Below are 27,078 nucleotides of genomic sequence, written 5' to 3'. Positions count from 1 at the left end.
AACAATCATATATTATGATTTTTATTACTTATACTGAGTGACTGCTAACAACCTCTTACTGGATGATTTCTTACTTTTCAGTCAGCCTTTCACGTATCATGTGGACTCTATATACAATTAATCATCAAAATAGCCACTTTACAAAGTGTTTACTAATCAAAGAACTTTCCAAGAAATAATTCTTGGCAAAATTTTCTTGATTTAGACATTAACAAAATTCCTCAATTCTGCATACTATTCGATTGCAAAGATTCTCAGTGAGTTGTGCACTAACTGCAGCTTTGTTGTAACTAAATATCATTGACAACCTGCCCCGGAATGTATGGCATTCAAGTTCCAGTGGGAACTCTGATAGGTGGCCAGCAGATGACCTGAGAACGTTAGAGATCTGAACGTGGTCCCCTCCCTCCGTGACCTTGGAAGTCACGTCACCCATGTTGGAAGTTAGAAAGTCACCTACATAGCTTTTGTCCCCCAGTAGGTACTCAGCTGTGTAAGGAAGGTTCTTCGAGGATGGATTTTCATAAGCCTGCCATAGCAACACCTTTCCTGAATCAAGCTCATGAAGAATCTCCTGGTGGAGCGACCTCGCGTATTCCCAGAAAAGATGACCACCGGCATCTTTAGGAGTCTCTTTGTATATGGGTAATACATATCCTATATGCAACCCCAGGGCTTTTGGCAATTGAACCTCCCAATACCGGCGGAGGTTGACCAAATGAAAGCACTGTATTTCATAGGAGTCTTTGACAGTGCCATTCTCGAGCAGAAGATCAATCAGGGCCACATTAACAATGGCGGATAATCCGGTATTGAAAGAAATGCTTTCCTCTTTGCATTTCTGAGAGAACCTCCTTGTTATGTCACGATTTAATGTCTTGACCAAACTTGCAGATTCTCTCTCCTCAGCCGGAGCTGGGAAAGCCGTGATTAAAAGAGGCTGGACAGTCTTGTACTTCTCAATCTCTTTGGCAATCTTTTGCCTGAGTGATGGATTCGTCTCAAGCAGCTGCTTCTTCTCACTCACCAGCTTGGCTGTCTGGTCATCAGACACAAAGACACCGAGAGGATCGTTGCTTATAGGTCTGCTGGCAATGATGTCATTAAGCAAAGAGATAAAAAACCCCATTATTTGGGTGTTCGAGGTCCCATCAGCAAAGCAGTGGGCTAACCCAAAACACATATAAGAGATGTGGGTCATTTTAGGATCCTGATCGTCCTCCTCTAACCTCAAGTCAGTTGGGTTGAGAAGTAGTCTGGCACAGAACAATGGGCCAGTCTCTGTGTTGTATTTGTAACTATGGAGGAATTTCCTTACATCTTCTATATTCTGATTCCGAAGGACCTAAGATATGAAAAATGATAAAATATAAATATCTGAGGACAGAGGTTTTTTTTTATTCAGATGAAAATTAGGCAAATTATTTCTGGAAAGATTTGAAAAATTATTTTTAGGAAAATTTCTTAACTCAAAATGTTGAAAAAAGGAACATAATCAAGGCCTTAACCAACATCTTAAATATGGAATAAAAACCCAGAAGAAACGAGTATGTTAAAGCTGCAAAAAATTTAGATATTGCTCAATGGAACGAAAGTTTTAACATAAAACACTCCCAAAAAATCATACGCAGTATATCCGGAGAGAATATAATGCCCAAACCTTAAAGTCTATCTCAGGGTTAGTTGCTCTTCTGACCCACCGTTCACCGGAGTGGCTGCCGAAACACAGGCTCAAGGCTGGGCATTTTCTGTGGCAGGAGATAAAATCACTAAGAAGCTATAAAAAAAAAACTTTGATTGCTGACAAAATAAAGGCTGAATCATCAACATTCTCGTCTGCATACAGTGCTGCAAAAGTGTGAGCCTGCTACAAAATTATTCTCCCAGCTACAAATATTCAAATAGCAACCGTAGAATATTTTGGATTGACTTCTCCCGCAAGATCCTGCTCAGATTTAAAATTCAGAGCTGATATCAATGACAATTTTATGAAATCAATCTTTTACTTACCTTACCCAAGGAGGTCTGAATTTCTTTCAGACCATTTTATACTTGATACTCACGTTCATTACTGAGCGTTCAATAACTGGGCAGCCACAAGGCTCAGGTCATGGGCTTGTACTGAAAAGCTTTCAAGTACGGGGTACCTGCTAAAATCTGTAAAAGACCCAAAAAACCGAAACTCTTTGTACTATGAAGCAGAGGGAAAGCTTGAAGAGCCCATTCTTACGTAGGTATTTATTAATTAATTTACTTTTTGTTAGAACGTGAACTATAGCCATCTATGACTAGGTGCTATAGTGACGCTAAAAGTAGTCAACAAAACTCACGGACATCACTTGAATAGGATTTATGCTGATAATTTTTCGTGTTCACAGCTTTGAGGACACTCTCAGTTTGCTTCTCATTTTGAGGCCGATTTTCTCTCTCTCTTCTCTCTCTCTCTCTCTCTCGGGCTAAGTTCTCGCAGAAAATTAATATTCTATCCGCGACGAGAAGTGGTGACTTGTGTTGGTGTGCAGACAAAATGCGGATGGACATAATGTCGACGGACATAATGTCAACGGTCACAGTGTCGACGGACATGATGTCGACGGTCATAGTGTCGACCGACATAATGTTGACGGTCATAGTGTCGACGGTCATGTCGACGAACATAATGTCGACGGTCATAGTATCGACGGTCATAGTGTCGACGGTCATAGTGTCGACGGACATAATGTTGACGGTCATAGTGTCGACGGTCATAGTATCGACGGTCATAATGTCGACGGTCATAATGTCGACGGACATAATGTCGACGGTCATAGTGTCGACGGTCATAGTGTCGACGGTCGACGGTAATGTCGACGGTCATAATGTCGACGAACATAATGTCGACGGTCATAGTATCGACGGTCATAGTGTCGACGGTCATAATGTCGACGGCCACAGTGCCGACGAACATAATGTCGACCGTCATAGTGTCGACGGACAAAATGTCGACAGGCAAAATAACATAATATGTCCAAAGGGGACAAAATGCCGACGGGATAAATGAAAACTTTTGAAAGAACAATGCCATGTTGGTAGGTTTGGTAAACAAAAGCCATAATTGATAAAAATTGCATCGATAAGCACAAAATTTCTTTATCAAAAGAGACATAATTAATTAAAACTTTATCAACGATTCAAGTGTTACAAATTATGAACAACTGCTGTTAAGAAACTGTATCCTTGATCTGGATTATAATTTGTGTCAAGGTTCTTCAATCTCTGGTTGATTCTAATATATTTAACGTGCTTTATTATAGATAGATTAACAGAGCAGATAGAAAAGGAGATAGAGAGAGAGAGAAAAAACTGAGAAAGTGAAAGGGAGTTTGTAAGTAAAAAGTTAATTAAATTGTTTTATTTTATTTATTGACCGTCGTCGACGTTTTGTCCTGTTCGAACGGATGTCTGCATTTTGCCCGTCGACATTTTGACCGTCGGCATCATGTCCGTCGACATCATGTCCGTCGACATCATGTCCGTCGACATCATGTCCGTCGACATCATGTCCGTCGACATCATGTCCGTCGATATTTTGTCAGTCGACATCATGTCCGTCGACATCATGTCCGTCGACCCTTGTGTTTTTGTACAATAGGAAGATGAGAATTTGTTACGTGGAATTTGCACTGTCCGTATTCTTCCTGTCACTGCCATACTTAGCATTTTCAGTCAAACCAGCAGTGCACGCTATTATATTTATCTGGACAAGACAGCTGGCCAATTCAAAGACCCTCCCGAAACCAGCAAATGCAAGTTGGATGGTTTCACTTCGTTGTGCTATAACAATTTACTCTTTCGTGTAACTCTGAGATCACTATTTATAGACATATTGAATTTCTCGCCCGTCCCAGAACACACAACTACCATCAAACGCATTACTGCCTCACTCAGTTTACAGGAATTAAATTAGCTATTAGTTTATCGCCCGAGGTTTGTCATAATTGGTTAGTACAGAAATTCTTCTGACCAATCAGTTTGCAAGGTTTTATCACGAGGTAACTTGCGCTCTTTTTTTTTTTTTTCTCAACTAGATGACTGATAAGGCAATGTCATAAACAGACAGTTTCACGGGGAAGTAAACACCATCTCCGCCCAGACAGAAAAGGTCTCTTTCAAACTTTCGAATCGTGTCAAGATTAGCGAACCCACTCGCAGCAGGGTTCAATATTCTTTACAAGAAGATTATTGGGTTCGTTATTCTTTAAATGGGAATAATCGAGTTCGCTGTTCTAGACATGAACACTTCGGTACCTGACATTTGATCCCCTAGGGGCTAGTACTAAACAAGGCGAAACACATTTGACCCCCCCAGGGGCTAGTACTAAACACGGCAAAACAGTGTAGATGAATCACTGTTTCGCCGTGTTTAGTACTAGCCCTCATGTGGAACTGGAGTTTGGACCGGAAAGGGTTGGCCATTCCTTACATGCGGATCATTGGGTTGGCTGTTCTTGACATGGAGATGTTGGGTTCGTTAATCTTGACATGATCCAAACCTTCCATATTTGAAATACTTGTTATTAATATCATTTACTCAGAAGATGAACCCTATTTATATGGAACAAGCACACAGGGACATTAACTTGAAATTCGCGCTTCCAAAGGATATGGCGTTCATTAGCAAAAAGCAACAGAAGGTAATGGGGAATTCAGATCACCTATAAAGAACAGATTAACAAATTAATAAATACACAGATAAAAATGTAATTAAATTATAAAAAATTAAGTAAATTAGGTAACTATACAACCCACCAGGCAATTCTTCAACCAGGTCCACATGAAGTTTTGTGAGCTTAAAAAACTAATATTATTAAATACTTATTTGTCTGATTACTTGCATCATAAATGAGGACACCCCTGAAAACCATCGAACTGGGTTCCTCAAATTTCACAGAATTCCCCCTGTATCCATCAATTTCGGGGACCCCAGTGGGAAAACAGAGTGGGAAAATAGAGTGCAAAAAATATCTCAGAAAGGTAGGGAATGCATATATCACAACACAGTCAGTCGACAGAATACACAGCTCATCCATGTCACCGGTAACAATTGCCAAAATACTATAATGCATGAAACTATTATCAAGGATAGTTACAAAGAGGCACCCTAACCTAACCTAACCTAGGGTGCCAGGTCCTTCCCTGACCCTGAACCCCCATCCGCAGCCTAACCTCCCCAAACTTACTTGTAACTCCTCCAAAGGTGCTTTGCGAGGCCTTTAAATCTATTTGCCCTAAGAGTCGTTAGCAGACTGCCGGAGATTCATTCGGAAAATAGGTCATCAATTTTTTACTGAAGACTTAATATTTTCATTCTTCCTGACATCAAGTAGGAGCTTACTGTACAAGTCTGTTGCTGCAAATGGAAATTATCTCACTTCCACTGTATTCGTTACATCCACTGCAACACTTTGTCCAAAAATAATGTTGACATCAACTCGTAAAATAAACTTCAACCCCAATAATCACGAGTGTGGCGGAAGTGCACAGAATCCATTTACAAATTGGTCTCCGACTGTGAAAAGCAAACTGTTCAGAATGTTTGCAAGAGTTTTTTTCTTCTTGCCGGGCTGAAGTGACCGCCTGCTAGAGGGAACTCTGACTCTCTCTTTGCTATCAAAATAATAGACCCACTAACGTTTTGCATTCTGAAGTAGGCTTATTCTTGTCTTGTTATTCTTGATATATCATTTGGTTTTCAGTGTTGTCTTGTCAATACCTAAACGAACTCTTGCACAGGCCCTATTAATTTTTTTTTTATGTCCATCCGTCGTCAATCATTGAAATTTACTATTTCTTTTTAACTTACTAACCTGTACAGAAGAGACAGGGCCCTTCTCACATGAGCTTCTTCAAGCGGAGCTTTGCTCCTGAGATCCAGCTGATACCAGATGAGGTAGCACCCCAGGTTGTTACACAACTCGAAGCACTCTTCCCAAACGGTGGCCTTTCTGATCCATTCGCCGTTGAAGAAACTATCCTCTGAACTATGGAAATAATATGCTTTTAGTTGACTATTTCATCCTTTATTGTAAACTTTCATTTTGCTTGTTGTTGGATTTTTACCGACCCTTAAAATAATGAAAAGTATTATCCAACTATTGACAATCGTTTACCTTTGTGATGACGAAAGCCGAGTCATTCTCAGATTCGGTGGGTGCCGGTCTTGCCGGTAATTCCTGCAAACAATCAAGATATGCTGCTGAGAGGGGTTGAGCCACTGCCTAGGAGCATCGAGGAAATGTGCCTGATTCTACTAAAGATAAGATTAATTCTGAAGGGATAAGATAGAGATCAGATGTGCGACAACAAACTTTCTTCTTCAATGGAAGTTTTTATGCTACGGATAAGAGTAACTCTTGTGAATGGTGGTATGTCATGACTACAAAAGATGATTGATTTGCAACGACCCTTTGCCAATTCTTGAGTAAACTGAAAGAATATACAATGATCATGGTATCCTTACCCAAAAGTACAATTATATTTACTAAGTATGCTCTTTTTCTATTGTACCTGGAAAGAAATCCTACACTGAAAATGGCTATAACAATGCCAAGCACAAGCTATAAATCTCTCTTAGCGAGCAGTTTAAATGCAAGACGCCTGACATTTTGGAGGAGCTTGCAATGCAAGCACATTTGACTATTATTATATTATTATGACTGCAACATTGCTTTTTGTGAAATGACCAGTTTCCCAAGAGCCGAAACTGGTCATTTCACAAAAAAAGCGATAAAAAGCAATCATTTGATAAGGCGATCTGCGATTCAGGACGTGCCAGAGCAGGCGTGTTCATGTGACTTTGTCGAGTAAATCTTCCTCCCACCTACTGTACACGTGTCCGTTCCGGCGGGATCCAGTTGTCCCTCAAGGCCATTTACAGTATTAAATGCTGAACACATCTGTTTTTGTTGACTCTGGGACCACAAACACATTTGAGCTCATGAGTTAATACTGTTGGCCTTGAAAATGTTATCTCAAGGGTTTACTTCTTGAGATTGTTTGCAGCATGCCTTTGTCCCCGTGCATTACCCACTTTTTAGCACTTTGCTTAACCTCTATGACTCTTCCTTTCTTCAATCTTGCTGTCCAGCCATTCCAACTCCCTCGTTTTATTGTCTAAATCGCCGAATGGAAGTTTTTATGCTATGGGTAAGAGTACCACTTGTGAATGGTGGTATGTCATAACTGCAAATGATTGATTTGCAACGACCCTATGCCAATTCTTGAGTAAACTGAAAGAATATACAATGCTCATGGTATCCTTGCCCAAAAGTACAATTACATTTACTAAGTATGCTCTTTTTCTATTGTACAATCACTCAAAAAAGTTTTGCAACATACTTCAAAAGTTTTCGGACAAACAGCTTATAATAGCGACATCTGGCGCTATTTGGCAACTCAGTTGTAAGCGCGTGAAACAACTGAACACTCAGTGGTGGGTCCGAGAAATTACCTGTAGTTTCCTTAAACAGGGCTTTTTCTGATACTGCTTACTGTTGTCATATTTTACTTAATTAAAGGATGTTACTATAATACTTCAGAGGTCATCGCTGTTCTTATGCTTTAATATTTTCATCTCCAACTGCCATCACTATCGTTGTTTTATCTCCTTGTATGTGTGAACTTTGTAGACATAGGCCTATGACTGTTTAAGTTGAACTATTAGTCTTATTAACATCAACAAATACGACTTTTGTAAAGATTTGCTTCACATTATTATTAATTAAATTTTTGAATGACTAATCCTATGTATATTGTGAACTAGTGAAACTTAGTATAAAATATACTGAACTAGACTAACAGATTTCACGTCTATTTTTAATAATACATAGAATATAATCGCACACACACATACATACATACATACATACATACATACATACATATATATATATATATATATATATATGTATATATATATATATATATATATATATATATATATATATATATATATATATAATGCCATTATCATGTGTAATTTTCATTTCTTTCATTGCTACTTAGGCCTATCATTTTGATGCCCTTATGAAGTTAACTGAATATATAACGCCTATGTTTGTATTTCTTATTATCTAAGTTTCTAAAGAATTAAAATTAGCTAGAAGTTCAACATTAATTTAGTTAATGCTAAATGCCAGCAGTGAAGAAGACTACCATGCTCATCAGTGGAAAATGTCTCCTCCTCGTCTCAAAAGATGACTTGTACAGCAATCATCGGCCACTGGATATATTATAATGCAAACCCTAGCATCTATTCTTTGTGTTTCGCTGATATGAAGTGTTCTTGACAGGAGTATGATGAAATAATATCTTGGTCTCATGTAGCCTGTTACGGATGGTTTGAGCAGCCACTTGAAGGGAGAGCGTAATGTTCTCTCTTTATAGCAAAATCGGTTGTCAGTGAGGAGTTAGGCGGAGCTCCTTAAGTGATCATCCGATGATGATCTTTAACAGTAGTGCAACAATGGGTTGTCCTCCAGTTTTTACAATGAATTTATCATGTTTCCTCGTTTCTCTGTTGTTGTATCCTCTATACATGGTTGTTTTATTTACGCTAAGCTGCCGAGCAATATCTACAATAGAAACATTAGTCTTATGCAAGCTACTGATTGTGGTGCGGCTTAGTCTATTGCCCATCTTATCGGTGCAAGTGACGAGACAGCTTAAACTTTTCCTGCCTGAATGTGGAGTCACACGATAACATACGACGTTATGAGATTTTTCTTTTCTGTTTTTGACAACGATAATGGTTGAATTCTTTCTTTCTTTATTTATAAATAATTTCATTGATGGTTATTCAATATTATTTATTAGTCTATAAGCTTTTATCTGGATTTGAGATATAGTTTCTTCTTTGACTCTTTTGCCCAATCATCTGAAGTGAAATTTTTCAAAATGTTTCGTCATTTTTCGTAATATGAATTTTTCACTCACCATTCTTTTTTATATTGTTAACCGTATGATTAATAACCAAAATCGAATAAGAAAATTACATTTCCTTGTGAATATCAAAAGAACAAATTACTGTTAGGTGAACGAAAACTTCTGGAACATGTTGCAAAACATTTTTGAGTGACTGTACCTAGAAAGAAATCCTACACTGAAAATGGCTATAACCATGCCAAGCACAAGCTATACATCTCTCTTCGCGAGCAGTTTAAATGCAAGACGCCTGACGTTTTGGAGGAGCTCACAATGCAAGCACATCATTTGACTATTATTATATTATTATGACTGCAACATTACTTTTTGTGAAATGACCAGTTTCCTAAGAGTTGGTCATGTGATTGGCAAATTTTCGAAAGCGAACGAGGTTACAGATGTGGTAAGGGGAGTAACCTCGTTCGCTTTCGAAAATTTGCTATGCCATCTCATCACATGACAACCATGGGAAAGTGGTCATTTCACATAAAAAAGAGAAAAAGCAATCATTTGATCAGGCGTAAGTCTTTCTGGTTGCGATGCAGGACGTGCCAGAGCCGGCGTGTTCTGTGACTTTGTCGAGTAGGCCTATACAATGATGAATAAATGCTTCCTCCTACCTACACGTGTCCGTTCCGGCGGGATCCAGTTATTCCTCAGGGCCATTTGCAGTATTAAATGCTGAACACATCTACTTTTGTTAACTCTGGAATCACTAACGCATTTGAGCTCATGAGTTAATGCCTTTGGCCTTGAAAGTGTTGTCTCAAGGGTTTACTTCTTGGGATTGTTTGCAGCATGCCTCTGCCCCCTTGCATTACCCACTTTTTAGCGCTTTGCTTGACCTCTATGACTCTTCCTTTCTTCAATCTTGCTGTCCAGCCATCCCAACTCCCTCGTTTTACTGTCTAAATCGCCGAATGGCTGAAAGTGCCTCAGTGTTTGGTTTTATAACCGAATTTTCACAAATCATTTTTTCTCGAAAACACCTCCAAGTACTTGCCTTATATTTGGCATGCAGTAGGAGTATATGAGGACACATGAGGGTTTGTCATTTCAAGTATATAAATCAGTACACGGATCAGAATTGACGACAAAGTTGAAACTGATGTATGCACCCAAACCCAGCGTCGCTGGTTTACAAATTATTATACTTAATAATATTGTTGTTGTTATTCTATCTGCCCTTTCGTCGAACAAAGTGTATCTAATGCTTACAATGGACAAATCTGAGCCAAGACTCCCCAAACCTGGTAGATTTTCCGTTTATTATTAATAAAAAATATGAACGTGTTGTTACCATGACTGCTTTGCTGTGCGCATGCGTCATCTCTTTATTAGATAATTTTCGATTCACCGTCAACTGCATCAGGTTAGCTTTGGACTCGCTTCAACAAATAAAGAAGCCAGAAGCAACTAATGCTTGCGAAGATACGAGAACTCCTTTTAAAAAACGCATTACATCACAACTGCAACCGGCGAGTCTGAAGATTGTATTGTTGCCGTCCGGCAATCTCTGGGTCACCAGGGTCTCCGAATCTTTAACGGTGGTCGCCAGAACACGGAAGCGAAACTTTCGGGCCCGCTTACCGCGAGGCGCGACGGTGTCAATGTGGTTAGGAGCCGTTTTGTCCGGAACACAAAGACCTCAGGCTCAGTCAAACTACTGAATGCTTGTACTGATCCTTCCTTGTAAAGAGAAACGTGAATATATTTGTATTAATAGTTTTTCACCTTAGTCTTTTTTTCTGTTTTGTTTTTCTTGTATAAAATCTGTAAAACAAGCAACATTAAGAACTGATGTTATGGCTATGAAAAGATGGTAATAAAGAGAATGAAAGCTTAAGATGGTGACTGACACTGCAATAAGTTTAGTCGTGGACGACTTACTGAAATTAGGATCCCCCTGCCAAATTTCTGTCACTGAAGACGACGGCCATTTTAATCAAACGCTAAAGCAATGTTGATTAAAAGTGTCAAAACGAACAAAACTTACAATTAAGGAAATTCTTAAAGGGTAAAACACTCCGTTGTGATTTCAACGTTTCAAAGCAGATGGACCCAAAACAGATGACTTGATTTTGACTGAAGATCGTTCAGAAAGGACAAAGCACTGATTCGACACTTATTTTTGACAGAGCAAGATTTCAAATTGGGTGAAGCGCTCAATTTAGACGAAGCTTAAAAATGCGGCAAGAGCTCACCTTCATCAAACAGGTCAGATCAGATGACAAATATGATAACAAGAAAAAAAAATTGGGCACCTACGTTGAACACTTGCGTCGGGGACGGGAATATGCTCGTCACTAACAATATCTTGAGGACTTGGCGAGACGAAGAGTATGAGTGTTGCTTCTTCTTCTTCTTCTTCTTCTTGACTGCAAGATAAACTGCCAAGCACTACTTTTTCACTCGTTCACGTAGCAGAGAGAAAGATGAAACTTGGTTTGTTTTTGAGGAATTGCAAGTCAATAATGGCGACCTCCAAATGTCTTAATTTCCTTAGATAAGCGTTAGGTCTCAAAGCAGACTCTTTGTTGGAAAGAACGCAGTAACAAGGTTATGAAAGCAATTACATTACTTGTTTCTCGCTCTCACCCACCCACTCTCTCTCTCTCTCTCTCTTTCTCTCTGTAACAAACAATATTTTCGGATCTTTGTTGGATAGTGACCCCTAAGGGTTTTCGGGGGTCGTTATCTAGGACTAATACTTCTTGGAGGTCACTATCTTGATGATATTTAAAGCCTTTTGTTTATGTTTTTACGGTAATAGCCAACGGGCTTGTACTAAACACGCCGCAAAGGTGGATACATACCGGGTTAAAACCTTGGGGGTCACTATCTAAGAAAGATCCATATTCCTTGTAGAAATTCGTACTGTATTTTTGGCTTCACACGCAAGATGATAATGATAAAATTAGCGATAATAAAGACGTGTAAAAAAATCCTAAGGAAGGGAAATTCTCCAAGAGAGAAAGGAAGGAAATCTGTCACTATTGCTTCTGTTCCCAAATTCATGTTGATTGATCGATTGATTTATAGATTTTAGGCATACATGCCAAGCACTGGGGCAAGTAAGGCCATTCAGCGCTGAAAAGGAAATTGACAGTGAAAAAGTTTGAAAGGTGTAACAGGAGGAAAACCTCGCAGTTGCACTATGAATCAATTGTTAGGAGAGGGTGGACAGTATGATGGAAGAAAGAGAATATGAACGGAGGTACAGTAAAAGGAATGAAAGAGGTTGCAGCTAGGGGTCGAAGGGACACTGCAAAGAACCTTAAGTAATGCTTACATTGCACCGCATGAGGTGCACTGACAGCACTAACCCCCTACGGGGCCAAATTCATGTTGGTAATTTTCAGTGTAATAATGCATGAAAAAATATGAAAATAATAATTTCCAATGTGATGACACAGGAATACCTACGAAAAGCTTAAAAACTAATTTTGTTTATTTCTCTTTGGATATCACTATGCATAAGTCACGAGACACCCGGTAGGTGGGACTGTGCCGTCAGTGCACCTCAGGTATTGCGCTGTAGGCATTCCTAAAGGGTGTTTGCAGCGTCCCTTCGGCACCTAGCTGTAGCCACTTTTTAGCCTTTTACCCCCATTCCCGCTTTCTTTCTTCAGTCTTGCTGTTCAACCGCTCTGACTATTATTTCTTGGTGCAACTGTGGAGTTTTCGGCATTATTATACTTTACACCCGGTCTGCAGCCCAACTATGATACCCACATAGAAAGGTAGTACGCAATGAGAGGAGTTCAAAACACCCCCATCTTTCCAATCGCTAATTAATAGTTCCGGAGATATTGCTAAATGTTGAAAAGTCACCAATACACTATATAGTGCAGCAGATTGCAGTAAAAATCGTTCAGATAGTGAAACAAGCATGAAATTTGGCACAAACATTCCTAAGACTACGCTCTCTTAGAAAAGGGCGCTGGCCACCTGAAAATCCAAGATGGCGGCTATTTTTCAAAATGGCCGCCATCTATGTTGAGATTCACTGGTTTGGGAGCATCTATTGATGGAATATGCCAGTTTTTTTTTTTTTAAACCTCGACTTTTAGGTTATAAAATGTTCCATACCACACATTTTATTGAAAACCCTTACTAAATGAATTGTAACCAAGATGGCGTACAAAATGGTTGCCATAAAAGTTTTTTTTTTCTATCCACAGCGCTAGCAGACATAGAGACCAACTGTTTTTATTTAATGGTATATTCATGTGATCAGACAGTTTAACTAATATGCTATTTTCAACTGAAATAGTAATGGTATGGTCACATACAACATTGTGTCTAAGACTGTAACCATAAAAAGAAAAGAAGAGAAATACGGACTAAACGCAACCAATCTATGTATAGGTCTCTCAACCTACACCTTTGAAAAATTCGAGGATAAGAAGGTAGGCATAGCATGACACGTTGGATGCTCAAGCTAGATTATCTACTGAAGAGAGGGCAATATTTATCTAGACTTCACATTTGCAAGTGCACAGAGCTGTGCAGGGAAGACCCAGCTTGTAGCACTTGCACCTTTCCCGACAGCCTGCTTTGCATCCACATTTGGTAAGCTGTTGGCAACTCTTGGCTAAGGGCGAGTTGGTTGTCCAGAGGACTTGCCATGCTTCACCAGACTTTTGCCATCCCCACTCAGCAGGGTTCTCTGGCTGTGGCTGACACTGGGTGGCCTGCCCCACACACACACAACCAGCCTGGTACGCAGCACGCTTGGTGTGTTGGAGGAGAGCTCCCTGGTTGGTGGAATGGCCTCATATGCCCTTTGTTTTCTGGCAAACATATCAAGTCTAGCCTCATCCACAGTGCCAGCAGTGCTGGATCTTTCATACATAAGTATGACAAACCTCTCCAGGACCTTCAGGTCACTCTCTTCCACTCTGAGAGGGTAGTGACTCAGTTTGGAGAACACAGTGGAGGCCTCTGGAAAGATGTTCCATGTCTGCCAGGCGGTTTTCTTGCCCTTGCTCCGGAAGGCTGACACTGTATCACAGCCTGTGAACGCATGGAAGAAGAGCATGCCATTCACCTTCTCCTGGCCCAGAGAGTTGCACAGGTCATGCACAGCAATCCAGCGCAGGCTCTGGCCTTGGCCAAATGCCACCCATAGCTTCTCTAGCCCTAGATTGTGGAGAGTGGAGAAAGCACTGACTGCAACGACAAGAACATCTGTGTCATTTGCTTTAACCGTGATGGTCTTGGCTCCATGTTCTGTGGCATATTTGGCATGGAGAAAGATGCGGGTGTCAGCTTCCTCATGAGAGCACTTTTCCAGTCCCTGAAGACTAGCCTCATGAGTGCTGAGGACAGCAGACCCTTTCGTGGCAATGACAACATTTGTGGCAGACATCTGGGCAACTTTGTCTGCCAGGAACTGGAACAACTCTGTCTTGTTGGCATCGTGTCTTAGGAAATTGCGCCAGTTGGATGGAATTGTGTTCTTGTCTGTCACCTTGCGCCTTCCTCCTTGACCACGTTGGAGCCAGGTCTCAGCTTTGAGGCTGGATGTATTGTATACATCAAATACAAGATGTGATGATGTGTACTTGCTGCTATAGGATTGTATCACAGGCAAGAAGTCGCAAAGTGCATAGCCCTCAAAGGTCTTTCCTTTCTTTGGTGGCAAGGCATGGACCAAAGCTGATCCATCTACAATGAGGACATCAGTCTTTGGTTCTTTGTCTTCTAGTGTAACATGACTCTCCAGGACCGAGGTCAGCTGAGACTTCTGACGTGTGTACAGCCTACCACCCTCACTAAGGGAAGCTGGGAATGTTTGATTCTCGTGCTGGAAGAATTCCTGCAGATCACATTCACGGCTCTGACAGGATATAAATAGCTTTGAGAAAAGCTGGCAATCCTCCTTCAGAAGTTTCTGCTTTGACTGTTCTACAGGAGCAGCTTCTTGCCTGAAGAAGTCAGTTCTGTTCTTCTTTATCGGCTCATAGAAGGAGACTGCATTGTTTGCCAAAGAGTCTGAAAACTTCTGAAATTTAGTGCGGCCTCTGTCAAGGTGTGTCTGTAGAAGTTCTGCTGAGCTGGGGTGGGCAATGTCTTTGTTGTCAATGGAATACAGATCCTGGCTCTCTTCCTGAAAAGGACTTCCCAACTGTTGCAAAGCCAATGACAGCTTGCTGACTCTCTCCAAGAATGTCTTCTGCGCATGAGGTGTTTGTTCATGGTGTGTTGTCTGCTCATTAGACTCCTTACTTTGAACCTCTGTTTCGTATGCAGACACCAAGCGGATGATCTCTGGGCCAGCCACCATCCATCTTCTGAGTGCTGACGGATCTTCAGTCAGCCCAATGGCTCCGCCATCAGCCTTTATAAAGGCATTGGTCTGCTCATGAGCTTGGTCAAGAGCCATTGCTGAGAACTGGCGACTGGTCTTGTGCACAACAAAGTTGCCAGCCTTGAACTCCTTGTGCAACTCTGGGTGTGAACTCTCTAGGGTAAGCATGTCCCTGAGGTGAATAGGCAGCCAACGAGCATAGTTTGTATTATTGTTGGAAAAGAAGGTGTGACTCTACACCTAATTGTTCCAGACGTTGTTGGTAGAGGTGGCAAATATCTGCCAGCCGAAATGTGACTGGATCATCTGAACAAAGGTTGTTTTCAACAATGTATGTCATCAGTTCTGACAGAACTAGTGGATACACATCTGATTCTGACTCAGTGCTACCTTGGTCTTTCTCAAGGCTCCTCAGGTAGGACCTTTTTCTGTTGTAGAGGGCACAAAGACAGGCATGGTGATACTTAAACTCCTGTGCAATGACATCCCAACCAGTCAACTTAGCAAGGAGCTTGCCATCACTAAGTATCTCTGCACATTCACGCAATTTCAAGTCAAGGCCCTTAGTACTAGCCTGTCTGAGATCAGATGCAGGTGCCACTTTCTCACAGAAAATGCAAACTTCATTGTCATGACTGGTTCGGCGCAGTTTTGCACGACTAGTCTCAGTGTTGCTGGTCTGGTCATTGGATTGTCGCTTTCTTGCACGGTCCAGTTTAGTGTTGTTAAACAACAAGCGACAGTTCACATGGTATTTTGCTGCATTTTTCCTGAGAGTGGCCTCTATGCCATCACCTTCATCCAGCCTTGCTGGATCCATTATCAGTGGCATTTCATTAATTTCACTGAACATGGGAATGTTCCTTGCCAGCATTGTGTACCCATCATGGTCTAGGACATGATGACTTGGAGGTGATGTCAAGTGCTCACCTCTTTTGTCCTTCTGACAAAGACAACACAAACTTCAGTTTGTTTTTCTACTGCTCAATATTGGATTGGCATCACATTCTGCCATGATTTCACTTTTGATTAAGGCCGAGGGGTTATCCTTTTACCACCTTAAACAAAGCACACATTCCTGTATGGGATTCAACTAGGTTCGGTCTCCCTACACCTAGCCCGATCATTCATCCAGTGCCATTTGAGTCCCGTGTGATCTGTACACCATCCGGGTAAGTACATGAACCATCATGTACAGCCCCATACCCTTGGCTCGGCTCTCCGCGCTGGCACATCCTGTCTATTCAGGTGCGGCTATCTAACTATAGCTGGTCTGGGGCTGTTAGAAAGCATTTGGGACACTAAACTAAACTATACTACAACTACTAGTCTAAGACTACAGGATTAGTAAAGCTGGATTAGCTGGCACTGAACCCCATGCTGAGTTACACAGCAGTGATGTCACCAGTGTGCCCTGGTTGTGTGCAGACATACACTCTTTTACATTTATTAATTTTCCTTCAAAATTGATGAGTTATTCGAAAGAGATGGCCTCATTAGGATCTAAAACCACAGAAACCAAGATCCATGCTTAAAACGATAATTGTTGAACGGGCATTATTTCTCATTATAATTATTGTTTCTACCTTTTCTTGGCAGCCATATAGCCCCATATTTAAAGGTAAACTGTACTGGGAAGCTACAGAAACATAATATTCACAAGAAATAGTATGGAAGAGCTTTTACCATATTGCTAGAAGCAAATACATGCCATTCTAGTGAAAAATTAGCCAAAATCTGTCGATACTGGCCGCCATCTTGGAATTTGGCCGCCATATTAAATTTTGCGTGGCCAGCGCCCTTTTCTGATAGAGGAACTTTAAAGAGCACTTGTGCAAAATTTCATGCTTGTTTCACTATCTGAACGATTCTTATGAAATATGCAATTATCTGCTGCACTAATAGAGCTATACAACCTACACAGTTGTGTAGAGCTCCTCAAAACTAACATTTTGAACCCCTATACCACTAGTCACAAACCAAAATTTACTTATATAACGAATTTATTTAGAAAATCCGATTTTTCACTCTTAAGTGAACGAAATATTTTCTAAGCCTCAAGTTCATCCCAGCCCTCGCAGCCCGCCCGAAACTGCTCCTGTTCGTTCGTTTGTGCGCGTTCGTTTAAGACTGGGTGAAGTTCCGCCCACGCATTTGAATCATCCAATAAATTCGATATTTTCCAGTTGGCGCGTTTTTTTAAGCCTCTCCCAGTCTTTCTAGCCAATGGGAGTTCACTATTCAAATGTCTTTAGGTAGACTCCGGATGCATTTCAAATTTCAAATCACTTAGTTGTTCGCCTCAAGAATGGAAGGACTCCAATTGTGTGTTTCGTGCAATATATCTTACTTTCGTGCTTTTAAAGAGTTTTTTGAAGAGGAGGAGAAGGCAGTGGACTTTTTAAGAAGACACGGGGTGCTGCCCATACAGGTTTCGTGTAAAAGTGTGAAAAACCTTGTAGATACAGAGAAGACAGCAAGCAGTGGGTGTGTGACAACCATTGCGTGTTCTACAGTAAAAGCAAGAAGAGAAAGTATTGCAATTTTGTAGTGAGTGACTCTCAGGCTACACACGATATTTATCTTGCTTGTTTTGATAGTTTTTGCATGTTTCATACCATTATTGTTTTCGGGAATGCTTAGTTTTCGACTTTGATTAAAGTCGGTCTTTTTTTCGGAAGCCTCCATCCAGCATTAAAAAGTATTTTTCTGTTAGTTTTCTTGTTTTGTTTTGCTGTTTTTATTATCTTCCATGCATCGCTTGTCTTCTGTTACTACCTTCCCCACATCGTTCGTTTTCTGTAACCCCTGTGGCTAGCGCACACAGCGCAACATTACCGCCTGCCAGATCATACGAGCTTGCCAAGAATCTTTCAAAATGCAGATAAGGTGCGAAGCGCCATTCCACCACGCCCAAACTGAAAGCAGAAATGTTCAAAAAATGCCCGTTAAAAAAGTAGTCTCACCCACATTGTTGGGTTATGTTGAGGTAGTGACAATCGGAAAACGATAGTTTTGCCGAAGATCACAACATCAGAAAACAAGAAAACTATCAGGAAAAAATGTTTTTTTTATGCTGGCTGGAGGCTTCCGAACAATGACCTTCGACTTTAAAAAAAGTCGAAAACTAAGCATTTCCAAAAACAATAATGGTATGAAACATGCAAAAACCATCAAAACAAGCAAAAAAAATATCGTGTTTAGCCTGAGAAGCAGTCCGGGTGTGAAGTATAATTTTACCGAGTTTTCTCCCAGTCCCACTGTTATGACCTCTAAAAGAGTCCCAATTCTAGAGCTCAAAGACATAATACATGGCTTTCGTTAACTATGAAAAATCTGTGATCATTAAGGTCAACAGAAGTTGGAAACTGGTTACTAGTTAAAAGGACTCTTGATTGAAGGTAGTATTTACACTATTACTAAATAGTTTTTGGTAGTTCATCAGGTAGGGATTGATGGACATACTAAAACGTAAAAAATAATAATTTATCCCAATGAGAAAAGTAACAACTCTACTTAATAAATGCCGAGTTCGTCTCCTGGACAGCTTTGTATACAAATACGTGACGATACTAAACTCTTCATAGGATCTTGGGTTCACATAGTAGTTACTGACTGATGTCCTGGAAGTCCACTGAAGGATGTCAAGTATTTTATCGGTCCACGACTTCATATAAGCGACGAAAGTTTTCCATGCAGGGATGCGAAGTCCACCTGACGACGAAGTGTATGTAGTCCTTCTGTGATGTCTCCAAAAAGGGCTATGCGTAGTCAATGACCATTACTACAGAGTGGTGTGCAATGTCCACATACAGAAGCAATGGCGGGGGCGGGGGGAGAAGTTCTACACTCAGGTGTCGGACCCTTCACAAACACGGGCAGATACGCCCCTCCACCTTACAAAGTTAAAGGAAGTCCGCTTAGGCCTCTCCAGCCACGACACTTCCAGTCGTACAGACACTCCCCGTGTAAGTAACTTAACGTCTCTCTTCCGTCTTCTACTGAAATGCCGGCTGCAGCCAGAACTGCCAACTGCCAAGCCAGTCCTTCTCTCCTCGCTTGTCGAAAGCAGTGTTTTCTTTTCGGCTTCGGTGACTACGCAACGTCCTGTTATAATGATAAAAAAAACGAGCATCAGGTTCCTCAGTGGCTAGTTTTAGATGTTAAAACCCTAACTGCTGTCTTATTAGGCGCAAACTAATAATGTTCAATTAATATTTATATAACAATATTCATACAATAATTCCGACCACCCCAAAGTAATAACAGTAAGAACAATGCTGACAAATTAGCAAAGCAAATCACTTCTTAGGTGACATACACCTTTTAGATCCCTGTACTCCATCTCCTTCATTTTCTGGACGTCACAGTCTTGCTGTCCAACCACACAAACTCCCTCTTTTCGCTGTCTTCAGCGCCGAATGGCCCAAAGTGCTCCAATACTTGACCGGACAGCCTAATTCTCACAAATCGTGGGTCTCGAAAAGGGTGATCTTAATTCACAAGAGGTGAGATACAGTCTTAAGTCATGTAAAAGGTCATCTTTATTACAGGAAAAAATGGGTACTTTGCATTCACAGGTTACGAAAACAAATGAGATACATATATAGGCCTACATACACAGTTCACGGAAAAGGTGGTCGAAATACACACGGGGTAGAACACGGTAGGTTCGAGATTAGCGTTCATTAACATTGCAATCATAAGCAAAAGTCGCGTTCGAAAGGGAAGTCTCTTCAGAGGCATCTTTCCGAGCAATAAGGGCTCTCCCTCCAGGAGAACCTCTTTGGTGACGTCCTTTTCAAGGGTGACCTCCTCAACCGTGATCTCCCGAGACGTCAGCAGTCACGTCACTGTGGCGAGAGAAGTCACTCAAGGACCTAAAAAACGACTTCGTCAGGGACATCTCGAGTTGGAGCAGCGACTTCGTCAGGGACATCTCGAGTTGGAAGAGCACTTAAAGCATTACCTCATCATATCTCCTCGTCTCTCTCATTGGACATCAAAATTTCTTCGATGACACCAATTGCGTTCTTTCTTCTTTCTATGTCCTGTTCGTAGAAAGGAGAAGAGACCGGTAATTTTCGGGAACAACATGAATTAGATTTGATCATTTGTCTACAGAGGCATTCAAGAACTGCAGTAGTGTGCGTAGTTTTCCAGTTTTTCAAAGGCACTGTTGACCTAAGGAATGCCACTATGTTCTTTCATCCAAGGCAGAATACAATTACTGTATTATATTACCACCTATTTGTAACTCATTTTATTATTATTATTAATTTACCATTTGCCTTTGTTTTTTTTTATTTTTTGTTCATTGAGGAAGCTTGCTGATTATGAATAATAATAATAATAACAGACTTCTACTGATAAGTTTAATTTTGATGGTGTTGCTTGAATATTAAACATGTAATAAATTATTTATTACACTTTCTCTCTCTCTCTCTCTCTCTCTCTCTCTCTCTCTCTCTCTCTCTCTCTCTCTCTCTCTCTCTCAAAGAGAGAACAAACACTTGACACACCATAGTACAAGTAATTTACAAATGCCTAATTTTTCTTTACTAATATCATTGAAGTAACTTTTACCTTCTCGGCACGACACCGTCTCCTTTCCCAGTCATTCAGAAGGCTCTTCATGTCCTCCATGAGGCCTTTGACGGCAGTGTTCAATTTCTTGACCGTTTCCTCGGAGGGACTACGAGGGGAAATACTCCCTCCTCCGGCCAGCATCTCGCCCATGCTCACGAAGAACTTTTCTCGATCGGCGATTCTGTTCGCCTGCGTCTGCAACTTGTTACTGTCCTCTGAGAGAGTCCGCAACAGTTTCTCATTCTTCCCCCTCATTACCCTAAGCGCGCTGATGAGAGAGTCTATCTTCCCTTCAGCGAGCGTCGCGGCGTTCCTCAGGGCCGAGTTGCAGCTCATGGCGTGGTCCAAGTGACGCGCCGCTCTCTTGCAATTGGCGATGCTCTCCTCGTTCAACTTCCGACTCGGCGTCGATTCCTTCGACTGTTCGAGCTCGCTCACGTACTGCAGAATGTCCAGCAGGTTGAAGTTCGTCCCCAGATCCTTGGCGGCTTTGGCGCCGAAGTCTTTGCGACAGAACGGACAGGATTTACAGTCGTTCGCAATCATGGCGTCTATGCAAGGCGCGCAGAAGCAGTGGGAACACGGGAGGATCTTGGGGCAGTGTGAAGCTTCGGAGAAGACTTCGTTGCAGATGCTACATTCCTTGGATGCTCTCGAGGCCTGCAAGAGTAGAAAAAGCTTTCCATTTCTTGCTCTCTTTCTCTCTGTCTTTTGTGATATTAATTAAGAAAATAAGAAGGAAAAGAAATTTGGTTTCTACGAGAATGATAAAATGTACTCATCCAACTGACTTAAATCTCAGTAATAAAGAGAGAAAACAAGAGGACATATTAGATGTCACACCGCCACCACCAATAATAATAATAATAACCCACAGAAACTGCGGAAATTCTCTAAGTATGTCTCGGCAGAATCAACAGTTTAAACACTGAAAAATAATTAAATTGTCAAAATAAATATCACTAAATCAAGCGACAATAGAGTTCAACTAAATAAGATTTTTAGAAATAATAGTAATTACTATTAATTAAGGCACTTGCAATTCAAAATGTATACCAAAATCTTCCCCAACCTATGAACCAGAAATACAAAAATGCGATTATTGGAAAGGTCACGAATCAGGGATCAAAATGAAACTCCATTTTGAACCAATTTGGGCTCCGTGCGATACCAGGACCCACAAATACATCATAATATATTTCCTTATATTATCACCGTAAGCTGTATTTTAACAGAGATCTTTCACATTCCCAATTGATCGTTGTTTCCCCTTTTCCTGCTGAGAGCGACCAGACTCGCTGAACAGCAGCACCAATATGCAGGAAATGTTCTTAGTTGTCGAACTTCTCAGTTCCAGAGGTCCTTCGTTCCTCAAACTGTTGGACTTTGGAACAGCCTCCCAGAGGACGTCGTGAAATTGAAACTTCAAAAGTTTAAGCCAAGTTTGCAATGCATTACTACCTTGATACAGTTCTCCTTGTATTTTAATATTTTACTTACATTTTTATATATTCATTGGTTAATTTGTTATGCGATTTTTCTTCTTTAATAACTGATCTCTTCTATCTGTATTTCCAGTTATCTTTTGTTACTACTTTCAAATGAACACCACATACTTTTGAAGCTTGAATTTCAAGTCTGTGGCCCCTCTGGGTTTGTTCCATATGAATACGGTTCATCTTCTAAATAACAGTAATAATAATAATAATAAGGGAGGAGACCTTCTCTGAGGGCAATTGCATTAAAAATTATAGCTGTTTCCACGGCATATAATTCATATAGTCTTCTATATTCTTCTTCTTATCTATTTTTCCTCAGCCTGTGGCTGGTAGATCAGGGATCAGGTTTCCCAAGGACATACAAAGATTTCTGTTTTCTTAGGTTTATTTCCTCTGACGTTTCAAACGCGCTCTGGCGTTTATTTTCAAAGAGTGAATGGAGTTGCATGTAGGTTACAAGGGTATATATAGCAAGCGGGGGTGTACAGTTGCCAGGTCGGTTATTCAGCTGCGTTTTGGTTGGTCCTGGATTGGTGACGAAGACGGGCCCGGAGACGTTGAGACCTTCTGGGCCTAATCGCTATTGGAATTTGGGAGTGGCTGTTATCCGGGATTATAAGTCGATCAGGTAATCTGCCTTCTGTGTCCGTTACTGGCTCTCTTTCTTCTTCTCTCTCTCTCTCTCTCTCTCTCTCTCTCTCTCTCTCTCTCTCTCTCTCTCTCTCTCTCTCTCGCCGGTGTCCGGCGTCGGTTGGTTTCTTAAATTTCTCCGTATGTTGGTAGGGAGAAATTCGGTTTTCTTCACCGTGTTGATGTCCGAAGAAGAACTAGAAAAATTAAGGACTACTTTTGAAGAATGTTCCGTCCTCTGCTTCACGTGCGACCGTAGTGTTGACGGTGCCCTTCCCTTCAAGAAACCCATGAACCCGGGTCTATGCCTTAATGGGTCCACTGAGTGCCCGGACAGGTATAAAAAGTCCGTGGTTGAAGCCTTCGTCCGTCGCGCCCTCTCACACCGTTCCACGTGGAAAGGAACCACGGAAGAGGCCGACAAATCAGCACAAAAGCTCATTAACAACAAACTTCTCTAATCACATGGTTGAACAACAAACTCGAATCTCTATAAATAACTAGCACCGGGAAAGCACGACGGACACCGGAAACAACCATAGCAAGTCCATAAAACTATATTACAGGAATTATATACATGCACCAAAAATATGCAGAAGATGAGAAGGCCCCCAGAAAAATAATAAATGAAAATGTTACCCCTATTACAGAAGATGACAAAATTGTCCTGATAATATACTATAAAAATATGAAAACAAGCCAGTTATTACTTAAAAACAACCCAGCGCCCCCAAGAAACGTATTTGAAGAGAAGTGGTGTCATCTACCAATTTACATGCCCGGTGGAAAGATGCCACCACTATTATGTCGGGAGGACGACTACCAAACTCTCCAAGCGTCTCTCCTGTCACCTCCAAGAGGGGACTATCTTTATCCTTACGCTCAAAAACACCATAGAACGCCCGAAAGAGAAGAAGTCGCAAAGAACACCAAAATCATCGACCAGGCGACGGACCGCCGACGCCTACGGCTTCTCGAAGCTCTACATATTTCAGAAAAAAAAAGCCGGACATCAACACGGTGAAGGAGACCAAATTTCTCCCTACCATCATACGGAGAAATTTAAGAAACCAGCCGACGCCGGACACCGGCGAGAGAGAGAGAGAGAGAGAGAGAGAGAGAGAGACCTTACCTTACAGACCTTACAGTTCGTTCGGCCGGCTGATGAAGAGTTAGAGGAATTTATTTCTGGTGATAGAAATTCATTTCTCGCTATAATGTGGTTCGGATTCCACAATAAGCTGTAGGTCCCGTTGCTAAGTAACCAATTGGTTCTTAGCCACGTAAAATAAGTCTAATCCTTCGGGCCAGCCCTAGGAGAGCTGTTAATCAGCTCAGTGGTCTGGTTAAACTAAGGTATACTTAACTTTTTTTTCGGGTTGCCCCAGTCCTCAGTGTGAGGCACCTCTGATGTCTACCAGAGAATTGTTAATGCATCTTCCGGCATATTTTGCATCTTCCAATCTTGGATGGTCTGGGATGCATCTTAAAAATTTGTCGCGCTTATTCTTAAACACATCTACGCTCACTCCCGATATGTTTCTCAGATGAGCTGGTAGCGCATTGAATACACGCTGCATTATCGATGCTGGTGCGTGGTGGATTAATGTCCCGTGTGCTTTCCTTAGTTTTCCTGGTATAGTTTTGGGCACTATTAATCTACCTCTGCTTGCTCTATAAAAATATGAAAACAAGCCAGTTATTACTTAAAAACAGAGAGAGAGAGGTGTGATAAAAAGAGAAAGAGAAGAAGAAAGAGAAAGAGAGCCAGCACCGGACACAGAAGGCAGATTATCTGATCAACTTATCCCGGATAACAGCCACGCCCAAATTCCAATAGCGATTGGGCCCGGAAGGCCCTAAACGCCTCCGGGCCCGTCTTCGTCACTAACCCAGGACCAACCAAAACGCAGCTGAATAACCGACCTGACATCTGTACACCCCCGCTTGCTATTTATACCCTTGTAACCTGCATGCAACTCCATTCACTCTTTGAAAATAAAGGCCAGAGCGCGTTTGAAACGTCAGAGGAAATAAACCTAAGAAAACAGAAATCTTTGTGTGTTCTTGGGAAACCTGATATACCAGCTACAGGCTGAGGAAAAAAAGATAATAAGAAGAACAGAGAAGACTCTGCATAAACTGAATGCCGTGGAAACAGCTATAATAATAATAATAATAATAATAATAATAATAATAATAATAATAATAATAATAATAATAATAATAATAATAATAATTTGAAAGTATCAAAACTCTTGCTCTGACAAAAAAGCTAAAATTGCTTCCTTTATCTCATATAACACTTTTTCGAAGTAGAATCTATTATTTTAATTGCCTTTGCATTTCAGTAATCTCTATTGTGGTGTCAATAGTGTAGATAACACCATCAAGCATACTTTATTCCCTCAAACAGCTCTTCTCACGGACGTGAAAATCCACCTATAAATAATTTATGTCAATTTCGGTCAACTTGCTGCACCTGGTTTATCATTGTTGTTTTGTTGTCAGTGCGTCGATAAGGAACTGGTATCACATCTATTGTTCACTCTAGGCAAGCGCAGATTATGACTGACAGCAAATGACTGAAACTGCTCTTGCTGTTTAATAATGTGGTAAAATATGGTAGAGCTCTGGTTGGAAATGCTTCTCTGAGACTTTCTCAACAGAAAAGGCTGAGAAAATCAACAAAATGAATATTTAAATTACAGCTGCTGCTCTGTGATGTTATAACAGAGCAAAGGACAAATAATCACAATTTCTTATCATCGTTATCAGTACACAGAACATAGCTGTTTTCACGGATAAAACCCACAGAGTCCTGTTGCTTTATGTTACATCGTCCATAATTGGTCAATGTTCTCAGGATCTCATCTGTCAGGATTTTCAGGATCTAGGAAGATCACTTCGATGCCACTTCTCACCAGGAAATACCCTTGAAACCGCCCTTGGTTTTGCTCTCGAGAATAAAATGCAGTCCACATTTGTACAACATCTTCATCTGCAATATGGTGTCCTTAGGTTTAGGCTAAGATGTACTCCTTTCCTTGGCAAAGGTTGATGGGGTCCAGTGGGGAAAACCTGTCCAGCTTTTTCAACTTTCACCTCCCTTTTGGGGACAATTCCTTCTGGCTAGTCCTATGAGTTTCTAGAAATCTAACGCACTGGTCTAGTTCAGTTTCTTGTTAATTATTCTAGTTACAATTATAAAAAACACTGAAAAACTAAAATTAATTTTCAAACGGATGCTTAGTGCATGTGAAAACAATAACATTCTAGCACCCTATTAAAAATACATACATATACACGTACTTGAGAAAACACGCACTCTAAATTCTATTCTTTGACACTTCAGAAATAAACATGCTAACAGATAGATGAAAATAGCTCACCATAGTGCACGTCGAAATAAAAAAAATCAGCCTCAGAAATCACCAAAGAAAATCAAGAACTGCACAGGCCGGACCAGTTCCTTGGTAAACGAACATCGCAATACGTAAGGGTTTTATCAGAGGTGCAAGCACTAATTACACGGATCCAACATTAGCAGTTATCATTCGCTGTTATCTTTGTTATCTGACGCGACACTCTCCCTCTCTCTCTCTCTTACAAAATAGAATGCAGGACAAGCTGCATTTCCTAAAATGCTGGATGAGTCATTAGCTTTGAAACAAACCCAGCTTTCTGATCTGTGTCGGAGAGGAATGAGTATCGCCAAAAAGAATGAGTATCGCAAAGAGGAATAAGTATCGCCAAAAGGAAAGAGTATCGCAAAACGGAACGGGGATCGCAAAAAGGAATGAGGAGTGTTAGAAGGAATGAGGATTGTAAAAGGAAATGAGGATTGTAAAAAGAAATGAATATCGCTAAAAGGGCTGAGGATCACAAAAAAAGAATGAGGAAAACAGAAAGGAATGAAGATCACTAAAAGAAATGAGGAACAGAGAAAGGAATAAAGACCACCAAAAGGAATAATAAAAACGAAAAGGAATGAGTATCGCAGTAAGGAATGAGTGTTGCAAAGAGGAATGAGGATCAAACACAGGAATGAGGATCACAAAAAAAGCATGGGACTCACAAAAA

General features: G+C 40.8%; 1 protein-coding gene and 1 long non-coding RNA gene across 7 annotated transcripts; both read right to left on the bottom strand.

The window, feature by feature from the left end:
• LOC136841878 (uncharacterized) lies at positions 1-11,587 on the bottom strand. 5 transcript variants are annotated; one of them, XM_067109300.1, is made up of 5 exons: positions 11,230-11,587; positions 6,150-6,212; positions 5,847-6,020; positions 1,628-1,748; positions 1-1,345 (listed from the first exon to the last, which is right to left on the bottom strand). In XM_067109300.1, the coding sequence occupies exons 2-5, from the start codon at positions 6,173-6,175 to the stop codon at positions 209-211; spliced, it is 1,458 nt and encodes a 485-aa protein (XP_066965401.1). In that variant the 5' UTR covers positions 6,176-6,212; positions 11,230-11,587; the 3' UTR covers positions 1-208. The 5 variants fall into 5 exon arrangements, with proteins under 5 accessions (XP_066965401.1, XP_066965404.1, XP_066965405.1 ...); XM_067109303.1 differs by having other exon boundaries at positions 1,661-1,748; XM_067109304.1 differs by having other exon boundaries at positions 1,661-1,748; positions 11,166-11,264.
• A 7,162-nt stretch (positions 11,588-18,749) lies between these two features.
• Positions 18,750-26,545, bottom strand: LOC136841879 (uncharacterized). 2 transcript variants are annotated; one of them, XR_010854117.1, is made up of 4 exons: positions 26,388-26,545; positions 20,864-21,526; positions 19,601-20,328; positions 18,750-19,384 (listed from the first exon to the last, which is right to left on the bottom strand). It is a non-coding gene; the product is annotated as an uncharacterized lncRNA (long non-coding RNA). The 2 variants fall into 2 exon arrangements; XR_010854116.1 differs by having other exon boundaries at positions 18,750-20,328.
• Positions 26,546-27,078: the final 533 nt, after the last annotated feature.

Source organism: Macrobrachium rosenbergii, chromosome 9 (genome assembly GCF_040412425.1).
Source record: "Macrobrachium rosenbergii isolate ZJJX-2024 chromosome 9, ASM4041242v1, whole genome shotgun sequence".
Classification (NCBI taxonomy): domain Eukaryota; kingdom Metazoa; phylum Arthropoda; class Malacostraca; order Decapoda; family Palaemonidae; genus Macrobrachium; species Macrobrachium rosenbergii.
This window is presented reverse-complemented; position numbering and strand designations above follow the sequence as displayed.